We start from the raw sequence: 23506 nt of genomic DNA on the forward strand, positions 1-23506 counted from the left end.
GGACTTGAAGTCTCTCAGAGCAGGTGGAATTTCAGCAGGACTTTAAAAAATGGATAGGGTTTGAACAGGCCAAAGAGAGGGAAGAGGGCATTCCAAGTGAGGAAATAGCATGAGCAGAGTTGGAAGAGGAGTAGCATGGAGTGTTCTGATAACAGAAAGGAGACAAGGCTTTCTGAAACAATAATTTCATCAGGGTGGGGGAAAAAAGGGGAAGTGGAAAGCTGCATTAGCCAGTGGGTACAGATACAGCACAGGGACCAGGAAAGATAGGAAAAAAAGGGAATCCAAACTCGGATCATGCTGAAGACATGGATACAGTCTGCATGAACCAGGCTGGCTTGGTATAGGCTCTAGGTAATATTTACTCGATCCTGCAAAAGAGATTGAGAGGAAAATGATGATGTTGAGGCTGCTTGTGATCATGACCCTCCAATATTCTGTCATGAATTTAATTGGACTGTGTCTTCCCTCTCATGTAGAGGATATAGGGGAATTGAATTGAGATTTAATGCATAGTGTCCCTTGGAGGCATAAGTGGCAGTAGCATCTAGGCAAACACACCAAGAATTCTTGCTGCCTCATTCACTTTATTGTTAATTTGTATTTCTATTTCGTTAAATGCCTTTGATTTGATTTCATGTCTCTTCTGTTTGTATCTCGATTTTCTCTATCTCTACAGACTCTGGACTGACCCATATCAGCTGGCTATTTTGAATTCTGTACACCCACACTCAAACCTTTTTCTAAACTGTCCTATCTACTTTTCAGATTGGTCACAAGGGAAGAACATTTAACTACATGTTGGTTGATATTGCCATGCTGTTGGCTTACATCCAGCCTCCTAGAGATGTAGTCCACAAAAAATTTCATCAAATGAGCAAGGATTTCCTAATTCAAAATACTTTGTAAAATGTCATCTGTAGTGTTTCCCTTGCAAAAACTTTTTGCGTGTCATATCCTCATAAGTTCCAGGAGGAGCTTATGTCTTATTTATACTTTGTGTCTCTTTCATGTCAAGCACAGTGAGTGCTTAGTAAATATTTAATTGAATTTAATTAATGAGAGCATGGAACAATCTTTTGAAAGACTCATTAAGGATTGGGTACACTAACAATAATCTTCCATGTTTCATGAGTTGCCTTGACTGAAAAATTCATCAAGTGGTTGATAGCCACCTTCCCCGATAAACCGTTTAGCTAGATTCAAATGATACATAAGCATTCCAGGGTTCTGTTGGCATTCATGCTTTGTTGGAAGAGTCTTCAAGAATCTCAGGTTACCTCCATTCCAAGAAAAGGCATCAAGGTAGGATTTTGTTAGGGAAGGGAAACACATAGAGGGTGAAAGGTAAAAAAAAATTGCTAGAGGGGACAAATACAGCCAGATCCTTTTCACCACACAATTTTTCCTTTATAGGACAGAAATATTGAAACCCAGTTACCCTTTGCCTCTAATCATATAAAAATCAAGTCTGAAGGCAGCCCACAATAGCCATCAGTTTATATGTCAACAAGTCTTTGAATGAGATAGTAATGAAATTTCTGAAGTGTGTTGGATATTGAAGGTAGGGACACTGGTGAGGAGGCCACTACGATATTGCAGGCACGAGGTGATAAGCATTGGAGATAGCAAGGAAGGGACAAATGTGACGTATTTCAAAGGAAGATGAAATACTTGGATGAATTGTTATATAGGTAGCTCAGGAATTTGTTTTTAGATCTAGATTCCCTCCTTAATGCACCTTATTCCCCCTAAGATAGATAGATCTGGGCAGGATGTTTCCCAGTCAAATGTCGATTTCATGCATAGGCAAGGCCTGAGTGGTATGGCACTTGCTCCCAAGAAATAAAGTTCCAGAAGTATATCCCAGTATGTCTAGAAGCATATCTGAGTTGGGTGTGAGATCACTTTCAAGAATCTTGTATTTAGGATCATGCCACTGCTTCAATATAGATTCCTACTGCAAAAGACTCAGCCCAGAGGAATCTATCACTTCCTTTGATCTCTCTGCTCCCTGAGTAACCTTATTAAGAAGAGTTTTGTTCCAAGTGGAATTATTCACTGAAATATCATTGTACTTACTGCAATACTTAGAACTATTCTTTTCATCTGTCCTGTTTGGCACTCAGTTGGCCAGATTTTCCTGTTCGGGAAATCCAGTTCCCATACCCGGATTGTTCCACTGAGCCAAAAACAAGAAATGCACAATCAAACTCAGAGCTGCCGAGGCTCAATCACAGTCCATTAGTGACAAATATAAAGCATGTCCCCTATGTGTGCTATAGTTTTCCAAAAGGTGAGCCAGATAAGACAGCTAGGGGCTGGGTTAGGAACTCCATGTGCTTCTCTAATTCTCTTTCAATAAACATTCCTGCCAGAGGATTCAATGTACAAAGATTCTACTCTGTTAAGGCATTTATGAAGGTTGCATGTCTCCAACACCCATCTCATTTAAGTTAAATGTAATTATCTTTAGGCCAATTAGGAAAGATAGGTTTCCTCCTCGCATTGTTATTTCAGGGCACATGAATACAAAAATTCCATGGATTCATGATCTCATCAATGTGAGGGCTCTCTCCAAGGGTACAAATTTTAATCCAAATGTCCTTCTTATCCTATGGGATTCTGGCTCATGTCTTCACATAAATCCTATGAAAGACTCTACTTATTGCGGTAGAGGGCCTTCTGGATATCTTGACATCACGTGGATGCAATGGAACATACCCCGATACTCTTGCTATTTAATGGGCACATTTCTTTTTTCAGTCACACATATGTCCAATGAGATCATTTATGCCATTTCTACTATACAGTTTTTCATTGGTAATGTGTTGCAATCTGTTCATATCTATAAACCTCTATCTATACTGTCCTTTGTGTGACCTATAACTTTAATTCTTCAGGGACTATGGCATTCCATGACTTATAAGCCATACAGACTTGACAGGAAAAGAAGCGATATTAAAAAAAAAAAGGTAGGGTTTTGTCCTAGGAAAAACTTGGGACCATTAAGAACCCTATACAATTTCCCAAATGTAATTCAACCTACTCTTATCCTCCTATCCAATTCATTATCTATTTGAAGGGTCTGTCCAAGATATAAGTATGAAAGCACTCATTCTGTCAGGGTACTTATAATTTGTTGAGTATAAAAAAGCAGTATGTCTATTTGTCATATGGGATGGTTCTTAGGGAGAGGGTAGGGGACATATGGGATGCCATGGTGATATGCAAAACAAAACGTCAAAATTTTTTTTAAAAAGCAGTATGTACAATAAAGTAAAACACCATCTTAAAAGCTTTCCCATAAGGTCTTTCTTATGAATATTTTGATATCATAAAAGGTACCCCCCCAAAAGATGTAACAACAGATATAATTTTGTTTGATAACCCTCTGTTTACTTGTATCAAGGAAAGTGAAAAAGGGGGAGAATTATGTTCTCCCAACATGTTTGCACCGTCATGGGAGATTTCCTGCAAACATTCCAAAGATTCGAAATTGGAGGTTTAGGTTTCCAATATACTCCTGTTTGTGTGTGGCAAATTGCTGATTATGTCAAACCCTAGAACATTGTAGAGGATCCCAAATGAGAACTAAGAAGAATTACTGAATCACTAAAAAGAGTTTGGCTTAGCCACCCACAAAGGAAAAAAATTAACTGAATGAAGAATGGTAATACCAGTATTCTTTTGGAGATGCTATATGGCTACAAATTATGTGATTTTGCGACCTATGAAGAAGAATCAGAATTGTGGGTGATATAAAGGACAATGGAGGGATACATGGCAAACATAAGTGGGGCACCACATATCATCAGTGATGGATTATGTGCAACAAGTGGCAGAGATACCACCCAGAAGTATCTCTCCATTAAAACTATAATGGACTTTTTAATGCTTTTTTTTCTTTCCAGAAAAAAAAAAATGATCTTGCAATGGGGAAATGTATATTCATTCACATAGATACAAACCAATGCTTTTAGCTGAAAGCACTTTGAAATTGCTATATAACGTTTAAAAATTATCTCATCAAATGTCTATAAATGAAGGATTTTCCCTTTAATTTGGATGCTAACATGCTTTATATATGAGGGGGAAAAAACCTATTTACAACTCAGAAAATATTGAAGAATCTTACTTTCCAGCAGTAACAAACATCTCATCTCGGCAGTTCGAATAGATAATTGTTGTGGCATTCCCAACATTAAGGCCCGCTGCAGGACTGCCACAGATGGCATCTCGCTTGGTGACGCTCCATACGACCACACTGCCAAAACAGAAGCAATACTTAACCTGAGTGCAGAGCGTCTGAGCAGAATTAGCTTAAGAAAAATGGAAGCTAGGGCTAGCTTTAATCATCCTAGCGTAAGCTGGTTTCTAGCAGGAATTATTTTATTCACTGTATTTGTGTCCTCAGTGTCTAGCATAGTAACTGGCACATACCTAACGTTTCATAAACGTGTGTCGAGTCATCTTTTCATTATTGAGAGGCCTGGTGGATAAAGATCTGGTCTTTAAGCCAGGAAGGCCAGCCTCTGATACACGCATTGGTGGGTCCCTGGGAAAGTTACTTAACCCGTCAGGCCTCTAGGTAATTCTTTAGAATCATAAATTATCTTTATAATAATAAAAAATTACAGAGAAGGGATGGACCTGCATTTATAAAGGACGTTTCTTTACCTGGGTGTTCCCTATGCCAAGGAAATCACAGGTCCAGTTCTTACACCTATGTAGTGTTAGTACAAAATGAGGCATTTAACCAAGATTGCTCAGAAAAGTACTTTTGAATTGAAAGAGTATATTAAGAAGTGACTGAGTTCTTTGAAGGTAAAGATTGCTTACATCTAAAAGCAGTTTGTACTTTGCATAGAGCTTTCACTCAATTATCCAACAAATAACTGCAACAAACGTTTATTAAGCACTTACTAGGTGCTTTTAATGACAGAGTTGATCCAGGCCTAGCTTTAAAGGAACTTAAATAAACAACTCCAGCATTTAGAGGACTATTTTTCTGTCAGGATATTTTTAAAAAGAGCAATGTTACTATTTCTGGTGTAGGAAAACTAGCCCTCCACCATTCTGCTGCAGGGGATCCTTATTGCCTGCAGGACTAAACGCAAACTCCTGTGTTTGGCATTTAAATGTCTTTAAAACCTGACTCTAGGGGCAGCTAGGTGGCGCAGTGAATAGAGCACTGGCCCTGAAGTCAGGAGGACCTGAGTTCAAATGCCGCGTCAGACCAAACATTTGACACTTACTACCTGTGTGACCCTGAGCAAGTCACTTAACCCCAATTGCAAAAGAAAGAAACAAAAAACAAAAAAAAAACCCAAAACGAAAACCTGACTCTAAGGTGCCTTTCACGGATTATTATCCCCCTTCATGTGCTATATAATCCAGAAGAATGGGCTTCCTAACACAGAGGATAGTTGTACTGTTCCCATGCATGACATGCCCTTGTATGTCTTTGCACATCCATGAGCAGGATGCACTCTCAACTCTCTGATGCTTCTTACTATCCCCCCCAGCTCAGCTTGAGCCCTCTTCTCCATAAGGTCTTTATTGATCCTGCTCAGCAGTGAACCACAGACAAAAATACTTTGTACAGGTTTTGTACTTAGTTATCTGTGAACATCTTCTCTCCTTAATAGCCCCTTGAGAAGAAGGACTGTTTTATTCTTGTCTTTTTATCCCAAGCACAGGGCCTAGCTATGGGTTCCTAATAAATGACTGTTGATTGACTGCTGGCTGAATTTAATTGTGAGGCTGATAGTGCAAATATTAGTTCTTTTCTTTTCCAGGGGAGGAAACCGAAGCTCAGAAAGGTAAAGGGACTTGTCAGCCTCATGGCAGCTAGTAAATGACACAGCCAGGAGTGGAACATGGGTCTTGACAGACCCAGTTTTGTGTTCTTTTCATGACATTCCGGCTGTACTTATAAAGTATTGTGGAAGCAGAGAATTTCAGAGTGGGAGGGACATCTGTGGCCATGTAGTCCAACCCATACCTGAAAAAGAATTCCCTCTACAATATATCTGACAAGTGGTCATCCAGCTTTACTTGAAGGGGAAGGAAAGGGAACATGCATTTATACAGTGCCTATTATACGCCAGGTGCTTTTTTTTTTTAACAAATCTTATCTCATTTGATCCTCACAACAACCCTGTGATATGGGTGCTATTTTCATCTCCATTTTATAGTTGAAGAAACTGTGGTAAATAATGATCAAATGACTTGCCCAGGCTCACACAGCTAGTAAGTGTCTGAGCTACATTTGAACTCCTCTTCCTCATTTTTGGCCCAATATTCTATCCACTGCCCTCTAAGACCTCTGATGAGGGGGAGTCTACCACTTCCCAAGGCAGCCCATTCTATGTTGGAATGGTTCTCAAATTCTCCTAACATTAAGCATAAATTCACTTCTTTACAATTTCTAATAAAGATTCTTAAGACTCTGAGAAAGAACAAGTCTAATTCCTTATTCAAGGGGCAGTCCTATTGTCAATAAAGATATTGATTTTAAAAAAATAACATCAGAATTATATACTCAAATAAGTGCTATCCTTCAAAGTAGCAATCCTTAAATGTTATACATATATTCTAATAATGAATCCATTGTTCAAAATATTTTTTCAATTCTTGTTTTTTCTTAAGAACCAATTTAAAAGAAATGGGAAGGAGTCAGGGAGAGGAGATGCACCAGGGAAGCCAGAACAGGTCCACAAATGAGCCTAAAGCCAGACAGCAACACAGGTTGGGGGTGCTAAAAGGCATTAGGAGATCTAGCAATCAGAGACCTGTCAGACCCTGGTCTGTCAGAACAGAAGCAGTGACCGAACCAGCTCTGTTAGATTGCTGCAAAGGGAGTCAGGGCTGTCACTGACAGACTCCTTGGTGTACTGGGATCCACAGCAGGAGACAAGGCCACCTCATCACCTAGGTAACAGCACCAGGAGGGCTTGACACTTTTGATGTGACAATTTGATTTTCTTCTTCCTTTTAAAAATTGTTTATTTGTATTTATATTAAAATTTACATTATTTATTTGTGTGCTTCTCTGCTTTTAAGAAAATTGCTTCTAGTTTTATTTATCAAGTCAATGTTGTTTTTTTTCAATTTTGTTAATCTTGATTTTCAGAATTTCTCTGTTCTGTTGCATTTTTTTTAATGGTTAGTTTTTTAGTTGTTTGCTTTGGTTTAGTTGGACTTTCAAACACTCCTGATAAAAAGACAAGAGCAGAATAGAAATTCTGAATTGCAAATGCATTAGTCAAAAGAAACCCAGAACGTAAATATATAAAGAGCTAGATTAAGAAGTGTTTACATTCTGATAGAATTCTAAAATCTTCAAGGGGCACAGAGGAAATTAAATATGATAAACAAAGGGTCTGGGTGTGGTTTTGTTCTGTTTTGGTGGTTTTAAGAGAGTAAAGAAAAGAGAAGGGGAAAAGGAAGAAATGAGGAAGAAGAGAGAGGAACTTAATATTTCACATAAGTGGGGTGCATGAAATGAAGAGGATATAAGGTGGAAAAATGAGTAAGGGGAAGTGGGTATCTCATGACCTTACTCTTATTTGAATCAATTAAAGTAGGGTTAAACATACCTATGAGGATTTGGTGTAAAGTACATTAAACTTAATGGGGATAGAGAGAGGAACAGAGAAATAGGAAAGGAAATTGGACAGTCAGGGAAGGAATACAAGCAAAGTAAATTTCAAGAATTCTTATAAGGTAGAAATGACAAAGTTTGGCAACTGACAATGCGATGGGGAAGGAAGAAGCACTTGTTAAAGATGCTCCAAGGTTAGGAGGATAGAAATTGGGAAGATGGTGATGCCATTAACTGAAATATAGAAATTGGGGGAAAGAGAGGGATGTTTTGGTCTCTGGTGAATTGATGAAGTCATGCAGAGTTTTCTTGGGGAAGAAAACCTGTGATTTCATCAGTATAGGGAACTCCCTGGTGAGAAAACTCCCTCTAGCAATGCAGGCCAGTAACCATTCCACAAATTAGTCTAGGAGAGTTACTGGGGCACTGAAAAGTCAGGTGCCTTTCCCAGGATCACGCTACCAATATGTGCAAGAGGAAGGATTTGAACCCATATTTTCCTGATTCAGAGGGCAACTCCTCTCCACTACATCGGTAATTTACAAATTAGGGTCCGCAAGATTATCCACTAACACGTAGTGGATTCTATTTATTATTTATCTAAAAAAACTAATTAAACTTTACTAATATTTAATGTATGGGTTGACATTGGCATGTCTACTTGGTTTTATATGTCAAAAGGTTATATATAGCATAGTTCATGAGGTATCCAGAGGGGAGAGTTGGAATTCTTTTGCTTTTTGCATATTACAACATATTTTAGTTTATGTATGCCAGATGAAATGAATCTATGCATTTTGTGGACCTTGCCCTATGAGTACCACATTTCACTGCATAATCATTGCAGATTTTATGCCAAAAGGGGGTGTGTGTGACCATTATGTGAAGCTTTTAAAAATTGTGCTGATATAATATTATTATTAATCATTAATGATTAAAAATAATTTATTACTAAACTCTCTTGGTACAAGATTAGGATGCATGGAATACTTGTGAATATATATTAAAGGGTGGCAGTGGATAGAGCACCAGCCCTGAAGTCAGGAGGACCTGTGTTAAAATCTGGCCTCAGACCAAACACTTGACACTTATAGTTGTGTGACCCTGGGCAAGTCACTTAACCCCAACTGCCTAAAATATATATACATATATATATATATATATACATATATATATGTGTATATATATATATACACATATATATATGTGTATATATATATATATATGTATAAAAATTCAGTACCTTTTGATTGATTTGCAAAAATAATAATTGATTTCAAGGAATATAGAAATTTACTAGTTAAATTTCAGGAAAAAAACCCAAACTTTACCTACTTGATGGATAGGCTTGATCAATGTACATCATGAAGACCAGCCAATATGTGAAGCTGGAGGAAATAGTACAGCCCAGCTCTCCCCCACAACTACACCACAAAGATCTAGGAAACACATCAGGCCAAGTCCTGATCAGGAAATCCAAGAAAAAAATCAGAGTTATTTTCCCAGCCCAGGTCAGCATTGGGAGAAAAACATAGAGGTTTGTGAACACTGGGGATAGGCTTAGCAAGAAGCTATATCATAGATAATATTCTAGCACAGGGCCTAGACACAGATTGCACCAGGATAAGAAGTCTCAGATAAAGAACATAAAGTAGCCCACCTTTGTTCAGGGAAAAAGATGTGGTACTAACTGATCTCTCTGTAGCACATATCCCGGAATGAGGTCTTAGACCAAAGGGCAACAAAGGGAAGGACCTGTGCCTATGAATGGTGGTGCTGAGCAAAGAGTGGTCATGGGCCATAGACAACGTACCAGAGCAAGAATCAAGCACAGAAGTGATCAGCAGCTGTGTGTCTAACCCAAGACCACAACAGTACCTGAGATCCAGCCCCAACCCAGCCTGAAGCCTATAGGAGAATAATGAGGCAGGAAACCCAGGAGAGGAGAGCATACAGTTCTGTAACACTACACCTGTACACCTGTCTGATTGGCAGACAGCAACTGATTCCAGCAGCAGTCTACTGGAGCTGCAACCAGGAGCAAATGTTCAGACCAAAACAAAGGATAGATTTTTTTCAGAGTTCAGACTATGAGGGAAGCATTCAGAATTCACCCTAGATTAGACTGCTTTGAGAATGGTGAAATCTTGCAACTCTCCCGCTTGAGCTATCTCTGGGATCCTTGAATAACACAATACTCAATACCCGAGAAAGCAGCAGGAGAAACCAAGAGGATATAAAATAGAACAAGTATTTCTAGACATTCCTTCCAGAAGTGAACAGAGCCTAGCCCTAACACAAAGTCTGAAGTCAAGAAAAGGGGGCTCAAAAAATGGACAAATTAAAAAAAAATCCAACCATAAAATGCTATTATGTTGACAGGGATGCTCAGCCCAAAAGAAGGGAATGATTTCAAAACATACAAGTAAAGTCTCAAAGAAAAACACAACTGGGGCACAAGTTCAATTAAAATTCCTAGAAGAAATGAAGAATTTAAATAAAGAATTGGAAAATTATTTTTTATATGAAATGAGAATGCTAAAGGAAAGAATTAGAAAAGAAATGAGAACTATGTAAAAAAGAATTAGAAAGAGAATTAATAACATGGCACAAGAGCTACAAAATCTTATCTAAGCAACAGATTCCTTGGAAATGAGACCAAATAGAAATTAATGAACCCATGAGGCAACAAGAAAAAAATAAAGGAAAATGCAAGGTAACTTATAGCAGAAAGAATTGCCCTGGAAAAAAAAGATCACATACAGAGAAGATAAGAATCATTGTATTACCTGAAAGCCATGGCCCCCTAGTGCCACCCCCCCTAAAAAAAAGCCTTGACATGTTATTTTAAGAAATCATAGAAGAAACTGCCAAGATCTCTTAGAACTGGAAGGTGAAACAAAATAAAAAGAATCTACTAGCCACCTCCTTAAAGACCCCCTAAAAGAAAAACTCCCAGAAACATTCTAGCCAAAATCCAAAGCTTCCAGGCAAAAGGAGAAAAAAATACTGCAAGCAAATAGGAACCACAGCCAGGATCACACATGATTTATCAGCCACCACTACAAAAAGAGCAGAAAGCTTAGACTATATTCCAGAAGACAAAACACACAGACTTAGAATTGAGAATAACTTACCCAGAAAAACAATGTATAATGCTACAGAGGGAAAATGGAAATTTAATGAAATAGAGAATTTCCAAACATTCCCAATTAGACAACCATAGCAAGTTACCAAGTATATATGTAGAAACTTTGAGATATAAATAGAATAGTCAAGAGAAGTAAAAAAGCTAAATATGAGAAAATAATCATAAGAGATTAAGCAAGGATGAATTGTTACACTCTAATATAGTGAATATCAGAGTAGCTAGGTGGCACAGTGGATAGAGTGGCCCGGCCTGAAGTCGGGAATACTCATCCTTCTGAATTTAAATGTGGGTATATTTTATAATGTATTTAATGCACAATAGTGCATACATATAATTTAAAATAAACATGTATTGTATAACCTATATGAAATTGCCTCTTCAATGAGGGGTGAGGAGAGAGAATTTGGGACTCAAAATTTTTTGAAAACAAATGTTAAAAATTAATTTTGCCTATAATTGGGGAAAAATAAAATATTTAATTATTTTTAAAAATGTGTCTTGGTGGAATTCCATCACATGAAACTGCTTCTCATTGAGTTAAGTTTTCATTTTCATGTATTAGATTCAACCAATTAAGTTCTGCCTCATCAAATAGATTACATATACCTTAGGGGAAAGAATCACATACTTTTATTACTTTTGTGTCCTTTTCAGTATCTGATAAAGGGTTTTGCATACAGAAAACACTTAATTATAAATTTGGTTACTCTTAAGAAACTCAACATTCCAAGAATTTCATCACTTAGAAGTTGAGGGGAAAAAAAACAAGTACCTATTTTAAAAACTCATTACCTTCCATCATCTGGACCTCCTAATGACACCAGGTATTTGCTATTTGGAGAAAAAGCCAGAGCTTCAATTTTGCCCTTGTGAAGTGATAATCGAGCAATCAGCTCCTTCTTTGCATAATCCCACAAAATGACATCTGCCTATAAGTGAGAAAAACATATGATATACACACATATATTTCAGGGTAACAACAATCATCACTATGAAGATAGCTGTCTTTTAAAATGGTAAAACAAAAGAGGAACTTGACAGGGCAATTTCTCACTAGCTTAACTCTTAAACCAATTCTCTTGACCTTAGATCATGTCATTTAAAAATGAAATAGCTAGGTGGCACAGTGGATAGAGCACCAGCCCTTGATTCAGGAGGACCTGAGTTCAAATCTGGCCTCGGACACATAACACTTACTAGCTGTGTGACCCTGGGCGAGTCACTTAACCCCATTGCCTAGCAAAATAATAATAATAATGATGAAATCTAATGAAACAATTTTTTTTTCAAAATAAGGTCCCAATCCCTTCAAGTAATTCTTGCTTTAATCCCATACCTCAAAAAATATCTTGATATTATAAAGGACCTTATCATTTGGGTCCTCCCTTTAGGGGCATCAATGGTGGCCTTGTTGTTTTGTGGGATTCTTCACGTAAATTTCCCACATTAGTCCACCTATACTAAGGCCCTCCTTGTAGATCTCTCAAAATTATCAATGATGAATTTGTACTATCCATCTCTTATCCTTCATTTTTTTTCCTTTCCAAGGCAATAGAGGTTAAGTGACTTGCCTAGGGTCACACAGCTAGTAAGTGTCAAGTGTCTGAGGATACATTTGAACTTAGGTCTTCCTCACTCCAGAGCCAGTGTTCTATCCACTATGCCATCTAGCTGCCCCCTTATCCATCATTATGACTCACTTATTTCTTCTATTCATGCATCATTTTAATATCTTTAATGCTTCTTTTTGAGTGCAATTCATCACTGGTAATATGCTGCAATCTATTTACATGTACCATTATTTCTTCATTGACCTTTGGATGACCCTCAACTTTGATATTTTTCTTTTTTGAGATTTGTTATTTCATGACTTAAGCCACATAGTATCATTGGAGCACTACTGGTGTTCAAAAGATAGGTTATTTTTGTTTCAGAAGAAGTCTGGTGTTGTTATTGGACCAACTTTTATTGAGTGATTGTGGATCACAGCAGAATCTGAAATATTCTGGATTTTGAGGCAATCAGCATATCCTCATCCATAATAGGAACATTTGCTGGACCTTATCATCTATAGGCAATCGTTCTTTCATTTGGACTCTGTGTTGCACATCCTCCATGACAGTGGTAAGCTCCTTTGATGAACATAGCCATCTTTGTTTTATGTCTCAAGTGCTATTAATAATTATGAAATCAACAAAATTATTTAATCTTCTGAGGGATCTTATAGGATTTTAACATACGCATGAGAGGCACTCTAATGGAGAGAATCCTTTAAAGCTGCATTTTGTTTCATCAACTCATATGCTTTTAAAAAATAATCACTAATTAGGGTGTACTAGCTTAATTGGATCCCTCTTCAGGCTTTCTATTAATTTATTTTTCCTTCTAGTACTTCTATTTATTTTAAGAGATAGTGCTCCTAATCCTTCTCCATAAAATTTTGCCAATGAATTTATGTTCTAACGCTTCATTGTCCCAAACTGTCTTTCTGCATTTATCAATAAAAATTATTTTGCTAAACTTCCTTAGGAAATAGTGACAATCCATGTTTATGTCTATTCCTTTGTCCATTTTTTTTAGGAGGTATCAATATGCTGTGTGAATAGGACAGGTTGGAAATAACTTTAATTGCACTTCTGATTTTTTTTCTTTATTCTACTGCAATTTCATATTAATTTTTATCTTTGCCTTAACAAATCAGTGATCTGATTATACAAAAGTTCAGAAATGACTTCCACACATTGCATATGCTCTCATATTCAGTTAATGAGAGATTAATTTTGCTGAGTTGCCCTTTTTCCTCTTTTGTATTCTTTTTTATACTTTATAAAAGATAGCTCTTAGAGGAGAGGGAGAGAGATATTTGAAAATGAAGGTGAGGTAGATATCAATAGATATCAATAATTTTTTAAAATTTTAAATAAATGACTTCCACATGACACTAGTCATTCCTATTAAGATACAATCAATTAAATTTTTGCATTATGTTATTCGATGTTTGCTATATCCAGAGCCTCTCCACACTTTTCTTGAAGTATTCATGATGTATAGGTGTAAGACTTCTGGATATTCTACACACTGTTAGCATCTTTCATTTCTTGATCCTAAACTATATTTTCTGACATTCTTTACCACCATCTAATCATGCTCATCTCTGCAAAGAGGGCATTGAGTAATAAATCTATGATTAATTAATCTGGAGAGTAGTATTTTTATTTTGTATTAGCTTATTTGTACATATTTATTGCTTGTTGTCTTTCCTGATAGATTGTGAGCTCCTTGAGGGTAGTGACTATCTTTTGCATTTTTTGTTTCCCCATTGCATAGCACAGTGTCTGGCACATAGTAGGCACTTAACAAATGCTTATTGACTGACTATTGAGTTCGTCACAAGTGTTCTGTTTCCTTATCTTCTACAACATGTGTTGGCACATAAGCTGATTATTTTCATTGTGGTATTTTTGCGTATATACATTGTGATCAATTCAAGACAAGATGACTAAGTGGCCTAAGAAATTGTTTTTCTTGTTGCATTTGGGCACATGATAAGATGAACTCTGATAACTCTTTGATTTGCATCTCTAAGTTCAACGTTAGCTATCCTTTCATTTAGCTGCAGCTTTCTCGAGTTGGGTTTCACTTATTTTAATACTATTAAAATAAATGTGATTCAGTTCCGCCATAGCATGTCAACTAGTTGGTTATTGGACAAGGATCTCACATTTAGAATATCAGCGGTTTAGTTGATGTTTAGAGCTGGTCTCAAAACTGTTGTTCTTAGCACCTTTTACTCCCTTTCCACCCCTAGGCAATCAATACAGAAAGAAAATGGGGCTACCTAGGACTGAGAGTCATTTTGCATTTTTCTTTGTTTTATAGGTTGCCATGGTCCAAGAATTTGTCACGTAGTAGCTAGTGATGAGCCCCTCAGTATTTAGCACATATCACCAGGACCATACTCAAAGACTTTTCAGCATGGAAGACCTCACCAACATTTGTGCTACTCTAGGATCATCTTTAAGAGTCATCTCTATGCCATGATGAGTTGAATAGGGCTTTCATACTTGCATAATCAACAACTATGTATGTATACATATATGTGTACATACATATACACATATATGGTTTGTACATATGTGCATATATTGTTGTTGTTCAGTCATTCAGTCATACCTGACTGTATATGACTTTGTCCGTGGCATTTTCTTGGCAGATACTGGAGTGGTTTGCCATTTTCTTCTCTTGTGCATTTTGCAGATGAGGAAACTGAGGCAAACAGGGTAAAGTGACTTGCCCAGGGTCACACAGCTAGTAAAGGTCTGAGGTTGGATTTGAATTCAGGAAGAGGAGTCTTCCTGACTCCAGGCCCAGCACTTTAGCCACTGTATCACCTTAGCTGCCTGTACACACACACACACACACACACACACACACACACACACACGTATATATTATACATGTAATATATATAACATATATGTGTATACACATATGCATTATGTATATATGTATGCGTATGTAATTAAAATCAAAGACTATGTGGCTCACTAGCCCACAGAGAATTCAGCCAGAAAGTCAGGCTAAAGCAAGGAGCAAAAGAGAGAGATCCATTGTACAATTTAACTTCTTCAGTACCAAACCTAGGATCTAGAAAAACTGCTCACTCCTTCTAGCAGCTGAGCTACCCTAGGTAAGAAGCTTTTCTGTGAGGATTATCCTAAACGAATAGAGAAGTAAATAATGACACACTGTAGTATAGGATAAAGCACAATGGCTCCTGAGTCAGAGAACATGAGTTAAATATTACCTTTGATGCTTACTACTTTATGACGTTGGATAAGTCACTTATGGGCTTCAGTTTCCTCATCTCAAAGTGAGAGGATTAGACTAAATGACACCTAAGGTCCCTTCCAGAACTATGATGTCATGCATGTATTATCCTTAAATTATTCACCTTGAACCCCATAAAGGTAACTTGTCCAGAAGCAACATACGCGCCATTTGAGGAGATAGTGACACAGGAGACATTATTGCCATGTCCATGTAGAAAATACTGCTTATTTGTGTTTATTGACTCAATCAGGACTGTGCAACCCAAAGGATAGACCAAGTGTTCCTGATCAGGATGGCATATCAGACCACCAGGAACATGTCCTAGAAGAAGCAAAAGAAAAAAAGGAGTCAGTTGCAGAAGTAGCTGCTATTGCATAATTATATAATAAGTATAAATGGAACTGGTGGCCAGTGGCTACTGAGAGTATATTGCATGACTTTTCTGAGGCAACTACTTCAAGATAACCTCCAAATGACTGAGAATTGGGAGTGAGGCTCCTGTTTCACTGACGGAAGTGATTCTATGGTACTCAAAAAGCCTTTAACAATAACATAAATCTTGATCTTTCTGATGATCATGGACCATGAGTCTTGAGTAATTGTATACAAGGTCAGTTCCAGGAAAAAAAATCTGGCATGTAGGTGAAATTTGATTTCAGTTATGCTTCCTTTTGCCCCCAACACCCTCTTAATATAAATTTATCTATTAGTGTCAATTTCAATGTTTCCTAGGACTTCCACCTGTGATACTGCCACACTGGCCACCAGTCCAGTACCAAAGAACCTCTAGAGTAGGGTAAGGGGCTCTTAATCTTTTCTGTGCCACAGACCCCATTAGCAATTTAGTAAAGCCTTTAGACAACCCTTCTCAGAATGTTTTTAAATGATTAAAATATATAGGATTACAAAGGTAATCAATTATACTGAAATACTGTTATCAAAATATTTTTTTTTAAAACAAGTTCACTCACCCCAGGTTAAGTACTTCAGTTTTTCTAGAACCATTCCCTAAAGCTAGGGAAAATAATCTACTCAGCTGTGGAATGATCCCTGGGAAGCCAGGCTCCAGGATTCCACTGACCATAACTTGACCATCAGGTAAGATCTGGTATCTCATCACTATATGCATATCTTCTTTCCATGATTTCTATCTCATGCTCAGGGACTGAAAATCAATTAACACTGTCACTGATACTATGAAAAGTATAACAATCTGCCATTCTATAACTCAGCTCAGAATCCTTATGATTGAAAGTCTCAGGAGACTTGGGCCAAAGTTCCCTTCACTGGATACCACTCCCTATTCCTTCATATGTATCCATATTAGGCCCCTACTTCACTGGTCCCTATCCCAGTCTACCCTACCTTTCTATTGTGCCTACTGGAAACCAGATTCTGTTGTAAACAAACTTTATGTTAGACCTGTTCTTTTCCCCCTCCTTCTATGTCTTTGGAACCATGGAAATCTGGCTCCCTCCCCCCACCCTATCACCTAGAAGATATTGCATTCCTAGCCACATTCTCCATAATTGAATGTATATTCACTCATGCCCCGCTTACGGGTATGCTTCTTTCCCTTTACTGATACTTGTAGACAGTCTACCATCAATACTCAACCCACCATCAAGACTTAACAATCTTTCCTTTCAGATTCACTTAAGTTAAATACCTATTGTGTGCTAGACCTTATTTAAGGCACTGGTTATACAAAAGCAAAAATGAAATAGTTCTTGCCTTCAAGGAACTAACTTCTTATGGAAAGAGAAAACATTACATATGTAAGCATGTTTATAGCCAAGCTATAAAGGATTTCAAACACCAAGCAGAGTTTATGTTTGGTCCTAGAGATAACAGGAAGCCACTGGAGTTAATTGAGCATGTTAATAATAAAGTCAGTCCTTTACTTTAGGAAAATCACTCCATCCAGCTCATATAGACCCTCCTTTCTCAAGGAGCCCAGTATCTGACATACAGTCTTCCACACAAAGGCATGATAATACCCTGGATCTCAAAACTAGCCTCAGTTTTCTCTTCTGTAAAATGGGTATGAAAATGTTGCCATAGCCTCTGATACATTTTCCAGCTCTATGTCTATGATCTCATGTTCTACCTCTACTATCAATAATTCTGAAATTCCTCTATAATCTTCTATCCTTCCATCTCTCCCCTCTATAATTTGTTCCTCAGCTCCCACTCACTCTATCTCACCTTGCTTTCCCAATTCATTGCTCTTGCTCTGACCTCATTTTCCTCCCTTCATAAACCAGTTCAACTTTACACTATACTCTACTATTGGGTCCCTTGTCTCCATGCTGTATTGCTGCTCATCCCTTTCCAACCCCCCCCACCCCTGCCACCTTTTGTCCCCAGTTTCTTCAGTCACCTTAGCATCATCCTCTGGTATCCAGCAATACTGCCCTCCTTGCTGTTCCTCCCACCAAACATTTCCTCTCCTGACTCCATGCATTTTTGCTGGTTGTCGCCTGTGTCTGGAATTCTCTCCCTCTCCACCTCTGTTTCCTGCCTTCCCAGGCTTCCTTCAAGTCTCAGCTAAAGTCCCACCTTCTATAGGAGATCTTTCCTAATCCCCTTTAATGCTAGTGCCTTCCCCTTCCCTAATCATCTCCAATTTATTTTGTACATAGCTTTTTTTGCATGTTAGAGCAATGTTTTAGAGCATGTTTTTTTTAATGTGCTTAGTGCTTAGCAGAGCTCCTGGCACATCGCAGGCACTTAACAAATGTTTACTGACTGACTAATCACCTTATTATTATGAATGATGATAGCCCACATTTACATAGTGCTTTAAATTTTGTAAAGTGTTTTACATATACTGTCTCATTTCATCCTTTCAACAACTCTGTAAGGGAGGCCCTGTAATCATCATCCCCATTTTACAGATAAGGAAAGGGAAACAAAGAGCTGAACTGTCTCAGATCACAAGGCATTTAAACATGTGAGGCAGGATTTTTGAATTCAAGTTATACTGACCTTAGGTTCCATCTAGATCTATTCTGCCATCCTACTTTTCTCAGTCCTTATCCTTCTTGACCTCTCTGAAGCCTTTGGCACTATTCATCTCTCCCTCTGCCTAGATGTCATCCTCCACTTTTGGGGTTTTCAAGACACCATTCTCTCCTGATTGTCCTCCGACCCGTCTCATCACTCCTCTGTATCTTATAAGTATCTTTATCCCTGCATGTGGGATCTGCCTTGAGTCCTTTTCTCTCTCTCTGGTTTTGTAATTTCATCAGTTATCATGGGTTCAACTAACCTCGATATGCAGATGATTCCTAAATCTGTATGTCCAGGCACTATCTCTCTGCTGAGTTTTGCATTCCTAACTGCCTGCTGGACATCTTCACCTAGATATTCTATGGAATAGAATAGGTGTTTGAAACTCAACACATCCAAAATGGTTCATTATCTTTCTCCTTAAATCCACCCCTCCTCCTAATTTACCTGTTTTTGTCCAGAGCATAATTATTCTTCTAATCACCTAAGTTTCCAAAATAAAATCATCTTCAACTCTTTCCTCTCCTACCTCTCACATTCAATTAGTTGCCAAGTCATTGATTCCATCTCTGTAATGTATCTCAAGTATTCCTTGTCTCCACTCACCTGTCCATCACTCTACTTCAGTCTTTCATCACTTCTTGACTGAACTATTGCAATAGATCTGCTCATTGCTCTCCCTGCCTCTAATCTCTTCCATCTCCAATCAATACTCAACATCACTACCAGACTGAGATTCCTGAAGCACAGATCTGATCATATCATTACCATGCTTAACAAACTCCTGTGATTATTCTTCTAAGATAATATATAAATTCCTCTATTTGACTTTTTTAATTCATTTTTAAAATTAATTTATTTTTAGTTTTCAACAATCACTTCCATAAGCTTTTGAGTTTTAAACTTTCTCTCCTGCCCTCCCCACCTTCCTCCCCAAGAGGCATGCAGTCTGAATAGGCTCTACATATACATTCCTATTAAACACATTTTCTTTCTTTTTTCTTTTTTCTTTTTTTGGCTAGGCAATGGGGTTAAGTGACTTGCCCAGGGTCACACAGCTAGTAAGTGTCAAGTGTCTGAGACTGGATTTGAACTCAGGTCCTCCTGACTCCAAGGCCGGTGCTCTATCCACTGCGCCACCTAGTTGCCTCCTATTAGACATATTTTCACATTAGTCATGTTGTAAAGAAGAATTAGAACCAATAGGAGGAACCACAAGAAAGAAGAAATAAAACAAAACAAGAAAAAAAAGGGCAAATAGTATGCTTTGATCTGCATTCAAACTCCATAGTTCTTTCTCTGGATGTGAATAGCATTTTCCATCATGAGAGTTTTGGAGATGTCTTAGATCCTTGCATTGCTGAGAAGAGCTAAGTCTATCAAAGTTAGTCATAGCACAATGTGGCTGTTACTGTGTACAATATTCTCCTGGTTCTGCTCACTTCACTCATCATACAAGTCTTTCCAGGTTTTTCTGAAGTCCACTTTCTCATCATTTCTTATAGCACAATAGTAATCCACGACATTCATATACCATAACTTATTCAGCCATTCCCCAATTGATGGGCATCCCCTCAATTTCCACTTCTTTGTCACCACAAAAAGAGCTGCTGTAAATATTTTTGTACATGTGGGCCCTTTTCCCATTTGTTTGATCTCTTTGGGATACAGCCCTAGAAGTGCTATTGCTGAGTCAAAGGGTATGCCCACTTTTTTTATAGCCCTTTGGGCATAGTTCCAAATTGTTCTCCAGAATGGTTGGATCAGTTCATAACTCCACCAACAATGCATTAATGTTCCAATTTTCCCACCTCTTCTCCAACATTTATCATTTTCCTGTTTTGTCATGTTACCCAATCTGATAGGTGTGATGTGGTACCTCAGAGTTGTTTTAATTTGCATTTCTCTAATCAATAGTGATTTAGAGCATTTTTTCATATGACTATAGATAGCTTTAATTTCTTCATCTGAAAACTGCCTGTTCATATATTTTGACCGTTTCTCAATTGGGAATGACTTGTATTTTTTGTTTGTTTTTTTTTTGTTTTAGTAGGCAATGGGGTTAAGTGACTTGCCCAGGGTCACACAGCTAGTAAGTGTCAAGTGTCTGAGGCTGGATTTGAACTCAGGGCCTCTTGACTCCAGGGTCGGTATTCTATCCACTGAATGACTTGTATTCTTCTAAATTTGACTTAGTTCTCTATATATTTTAGAAATGAGGCCCTTATCAGAGACACTGGTTGTAAAAATTCTTTCCCAGTTTTCTGCTTCCCTCCTAATCTTGGTTGCATTGACTTTGTCCAAAAACTTTTCAATTTAATGAAATCACAATTATCCATTTTGCATTTCATAATGTTCTCTATCTCTTGTTTGTTCATAAATTCTTCTGTTCTCCACAAATCTGAGAGGTAAACTATTCCTTGTTCTCCCAGTTTGCTTATAGTATCAGCCTTTACATCTAAATTGTATACCCATTTTGACTTTATTTTGGTTCTGTTTGGCTTTTAAAGTCCTTCCCAATCTGGCAGTAGCCTAGCATTCCAGGCTTACAGCTCATTACCCTTCTTCTTACATTCTGTCCAAACCAGCCTTGTTGCTCTTCCTCATACAAGCTATTCTATTTCTAGTCAGCAAGGTGGCACAGTGGATAGAGCTCTGAGCTTGGAGTCAGGTCAGGAAGACCTGAGTTTGAATCTGGCGTCATACGCTTACTAGCCATGTCACCCTGGACAAATCACTTACCTTCTTTTTCTCTGTATGTTTTCTCAACTGTAAAATGGGGATAATAATAGCACATATCTTGCAAAGTGAAATAATATTTTTAAAATACTTAACACAGTGCCTGGCACATAGTAGAAGGAGCTATATACTTTTTTTCCCTTTTCCCCAGTTCCCTTTGCCTTGATTATATTCCCTCATCTCTGCTTCACAGAATTCCTAAAACATCCTTCTAAGATCGCTCAACCCCATTCTGATTCTAGAACCTAAGTTCTAGGTGCTAAAGAAGACAAAAAGTTAAAAACAAAAAACAAAAACAAAGCCACCAAATCATGGTTATATGCCCTCATGAACCTTGCAGTCTAATAGAAACATATAGGTAATTATAATATACTGCATTAGAAAGGTTCATTTGAACTCCAAATAGACTAGTTAATGTATTTCAGTTATTTCAATGTGAAATTCCATTAAAACATCCACAGTCAATGAAAAAAATATATATTTCTCCAGCATTAAACTCTATAGTGCTTAGTGTCGCTATTCCCTCTAAAGCCTTCTAATATATAAAGTCCAAACCCTTCAGCACAGTTTTCAAGAATTTCTACTATTTAGTCTCATATGATTTTGCAACCTTATTCCTCATTTTCCAGTCACTGAAAGACCTAGTTTCAAATCCCGCCTCTGACACATACTTGCTTTGTGACCATAGGCAATGTATTTAACCTTGCAGTTCCCCCATCCCCACCCCAACTCCTCCAGGCAACTCTAAGAATTAGATAGCCCAGAGGATAGAGTGCTGGATCTGGAGTCAGGAAGATCTGACTTCAGATATATAGCCTCAGACACTTATTAGCTGTGTGACCCTGGACATCATTGTAAAGAGATTTGCAAACCTTAAAGCACTATGTAAGTGTTAGCTATTATCATCATTATCATTCTAAGACTTTAAATTACAGATCAATAGTCTATCTGCATTGGTGGAAAGAATTTCCAAGCCATCAGTCCACAATACAGCACACAGATCTGAACCAAAAAGAAAAACAAAAAACTTGCACGGAGGAAAGCACTTCGGGAAACTAAAAATTACAAACACGGTATTATTACTACTTAGTTTGAAATCTTCAGTACTGGAGTTATTCCACTGAGTCTGACAACAAAGACCCCCTCCAGATGAAGAATACAAATTACCTGCCCTCCTTCCATCCTTCTTTACACCCCCCCCACCTCATTCTCCTCATCCACAATCAGAATTTTTTTTAAAAATCAAATTAGCTAGTTACCATTCTCAGTACTTTGGAAGGCAGAGAAAACAGACTAGATGGGTTAACAGCGCAGTAGATTTTGAATTGGGAGCAGATAGAGTCAAATACATAGCAGTGCCCAACCCTAAGTAACTGGAGGAAAAAGTATAAATGCTTTGGGTCAGAAAGGACAAGCTTCAAAGGTAGAGGGCTGAGGTTAGGGACTCCCAAATTGGAGAAGGTGCTTTAGAACAACTTCACCTATTACAAGGTCTTAATGATTTTAGCCCTCTCTATCCACCATCCGTGTAGCTAGTCCTACGCTCCTCTTTGTCTATTCGTTCCCCTCAGATCAATCAATCAGAGTTGGACTCCAGGGCTAAAGTCTGGGGCAAAAGGCAAAAGGCAGGTAGGGCGCAAACAATTCCATGTCTCAAATCCTTCATTCGCCACCCCGCCCTACGCCCATAGGTTTCAAGGCCACGTAGGCTCCCCGAATTTTAAGAGTAAAGGATGTTAGGGCTGGAAGGGTCCTTAGAAATTATAAACCCAATACCCATTTTACAGAGTGGGGGCCACTGTGGCGAAGTGACTTTCTTAACATCCCAGCAACAGAGCCGGACAAGCATCTCTCTTCGTGCCTCACCATTGAAGCCGATCACTGCTTCAAGCTCCAGTCCAAGCACTTCAGATTCTGGCAGGGTCTCGGAATTCGCCATCGCCACAACAACACTAGCCTCTACTTAGCTGAAACTCACTGCCAGAGCACTCCGCGTCCCTCTGTCGCGATGGCAACGAACCTGCACCTGCGCTTGCGTACAAACCAGCGCCTACAACCACTAGGCGGCTCGCATCACTTCCACACCTGCGGAGCTCAGGCCGTCTGCTTCATGAAAGGACTCATTCATCCTTGTGACAAGGAATCAATCACAGTCACGC

At 38.2% G+C, this 23506-nt stretch overlaps 1 protein-coding gene across 1 annotated transcript in view; it reads right to left on the reverse strand.

The window, feature by feature from the left end:
- Positions 1–23297, reverse strand: part of CFAP52 (cilia and flagella associated protein 52) — a 65218-nt gene extending 41921 nt beyond the window's left edge. Inside the window, exons 1-5 of the mRNA XM_020966745.2 lie at positions 23214–23297; positions 15715–15914; positions 11553–11689; positions 4139–4267; positions 2083–2182 (exon numbers count right to left, since the gene is read on the reverse strand). Coding sequence (XP_020822404.1) covers positions 2083–2182; positions 4139–4267; positions 11553–11689; positions 15715–15914; positions 23214–23286 — 639 coding nt within the window. The 5' untranslated portion in view covers positions 23287–23297. The remainder of the gene's footprint in view (positions 1–2082; positions 2183–4138; positions 4268–11552; positions 11690–15714; positions 15915–23213) is intronic.
- Positions 23298–23506: the final 209 nt, after the last annotated feature.

This window comes from Phascolarctos cinereus, unplaced genomic scaffold (genome assembly GCF_003287225.1).
Source record: "Phascolarctos cinereus isolate Bilbo 61053 unplaced genomic scaffold, phaCin_HiC Scaffold_5;HRSCAF=322, whole genome shotgun sequence".
Classification (NCBI taxonomy): domain Eukaryota; kingdom Metazoa; phylum Chordata; class Mammalia; order Diprotodontia; family Phascolarctidae; genus Phascolarctos; species Phascolarctos cinereus.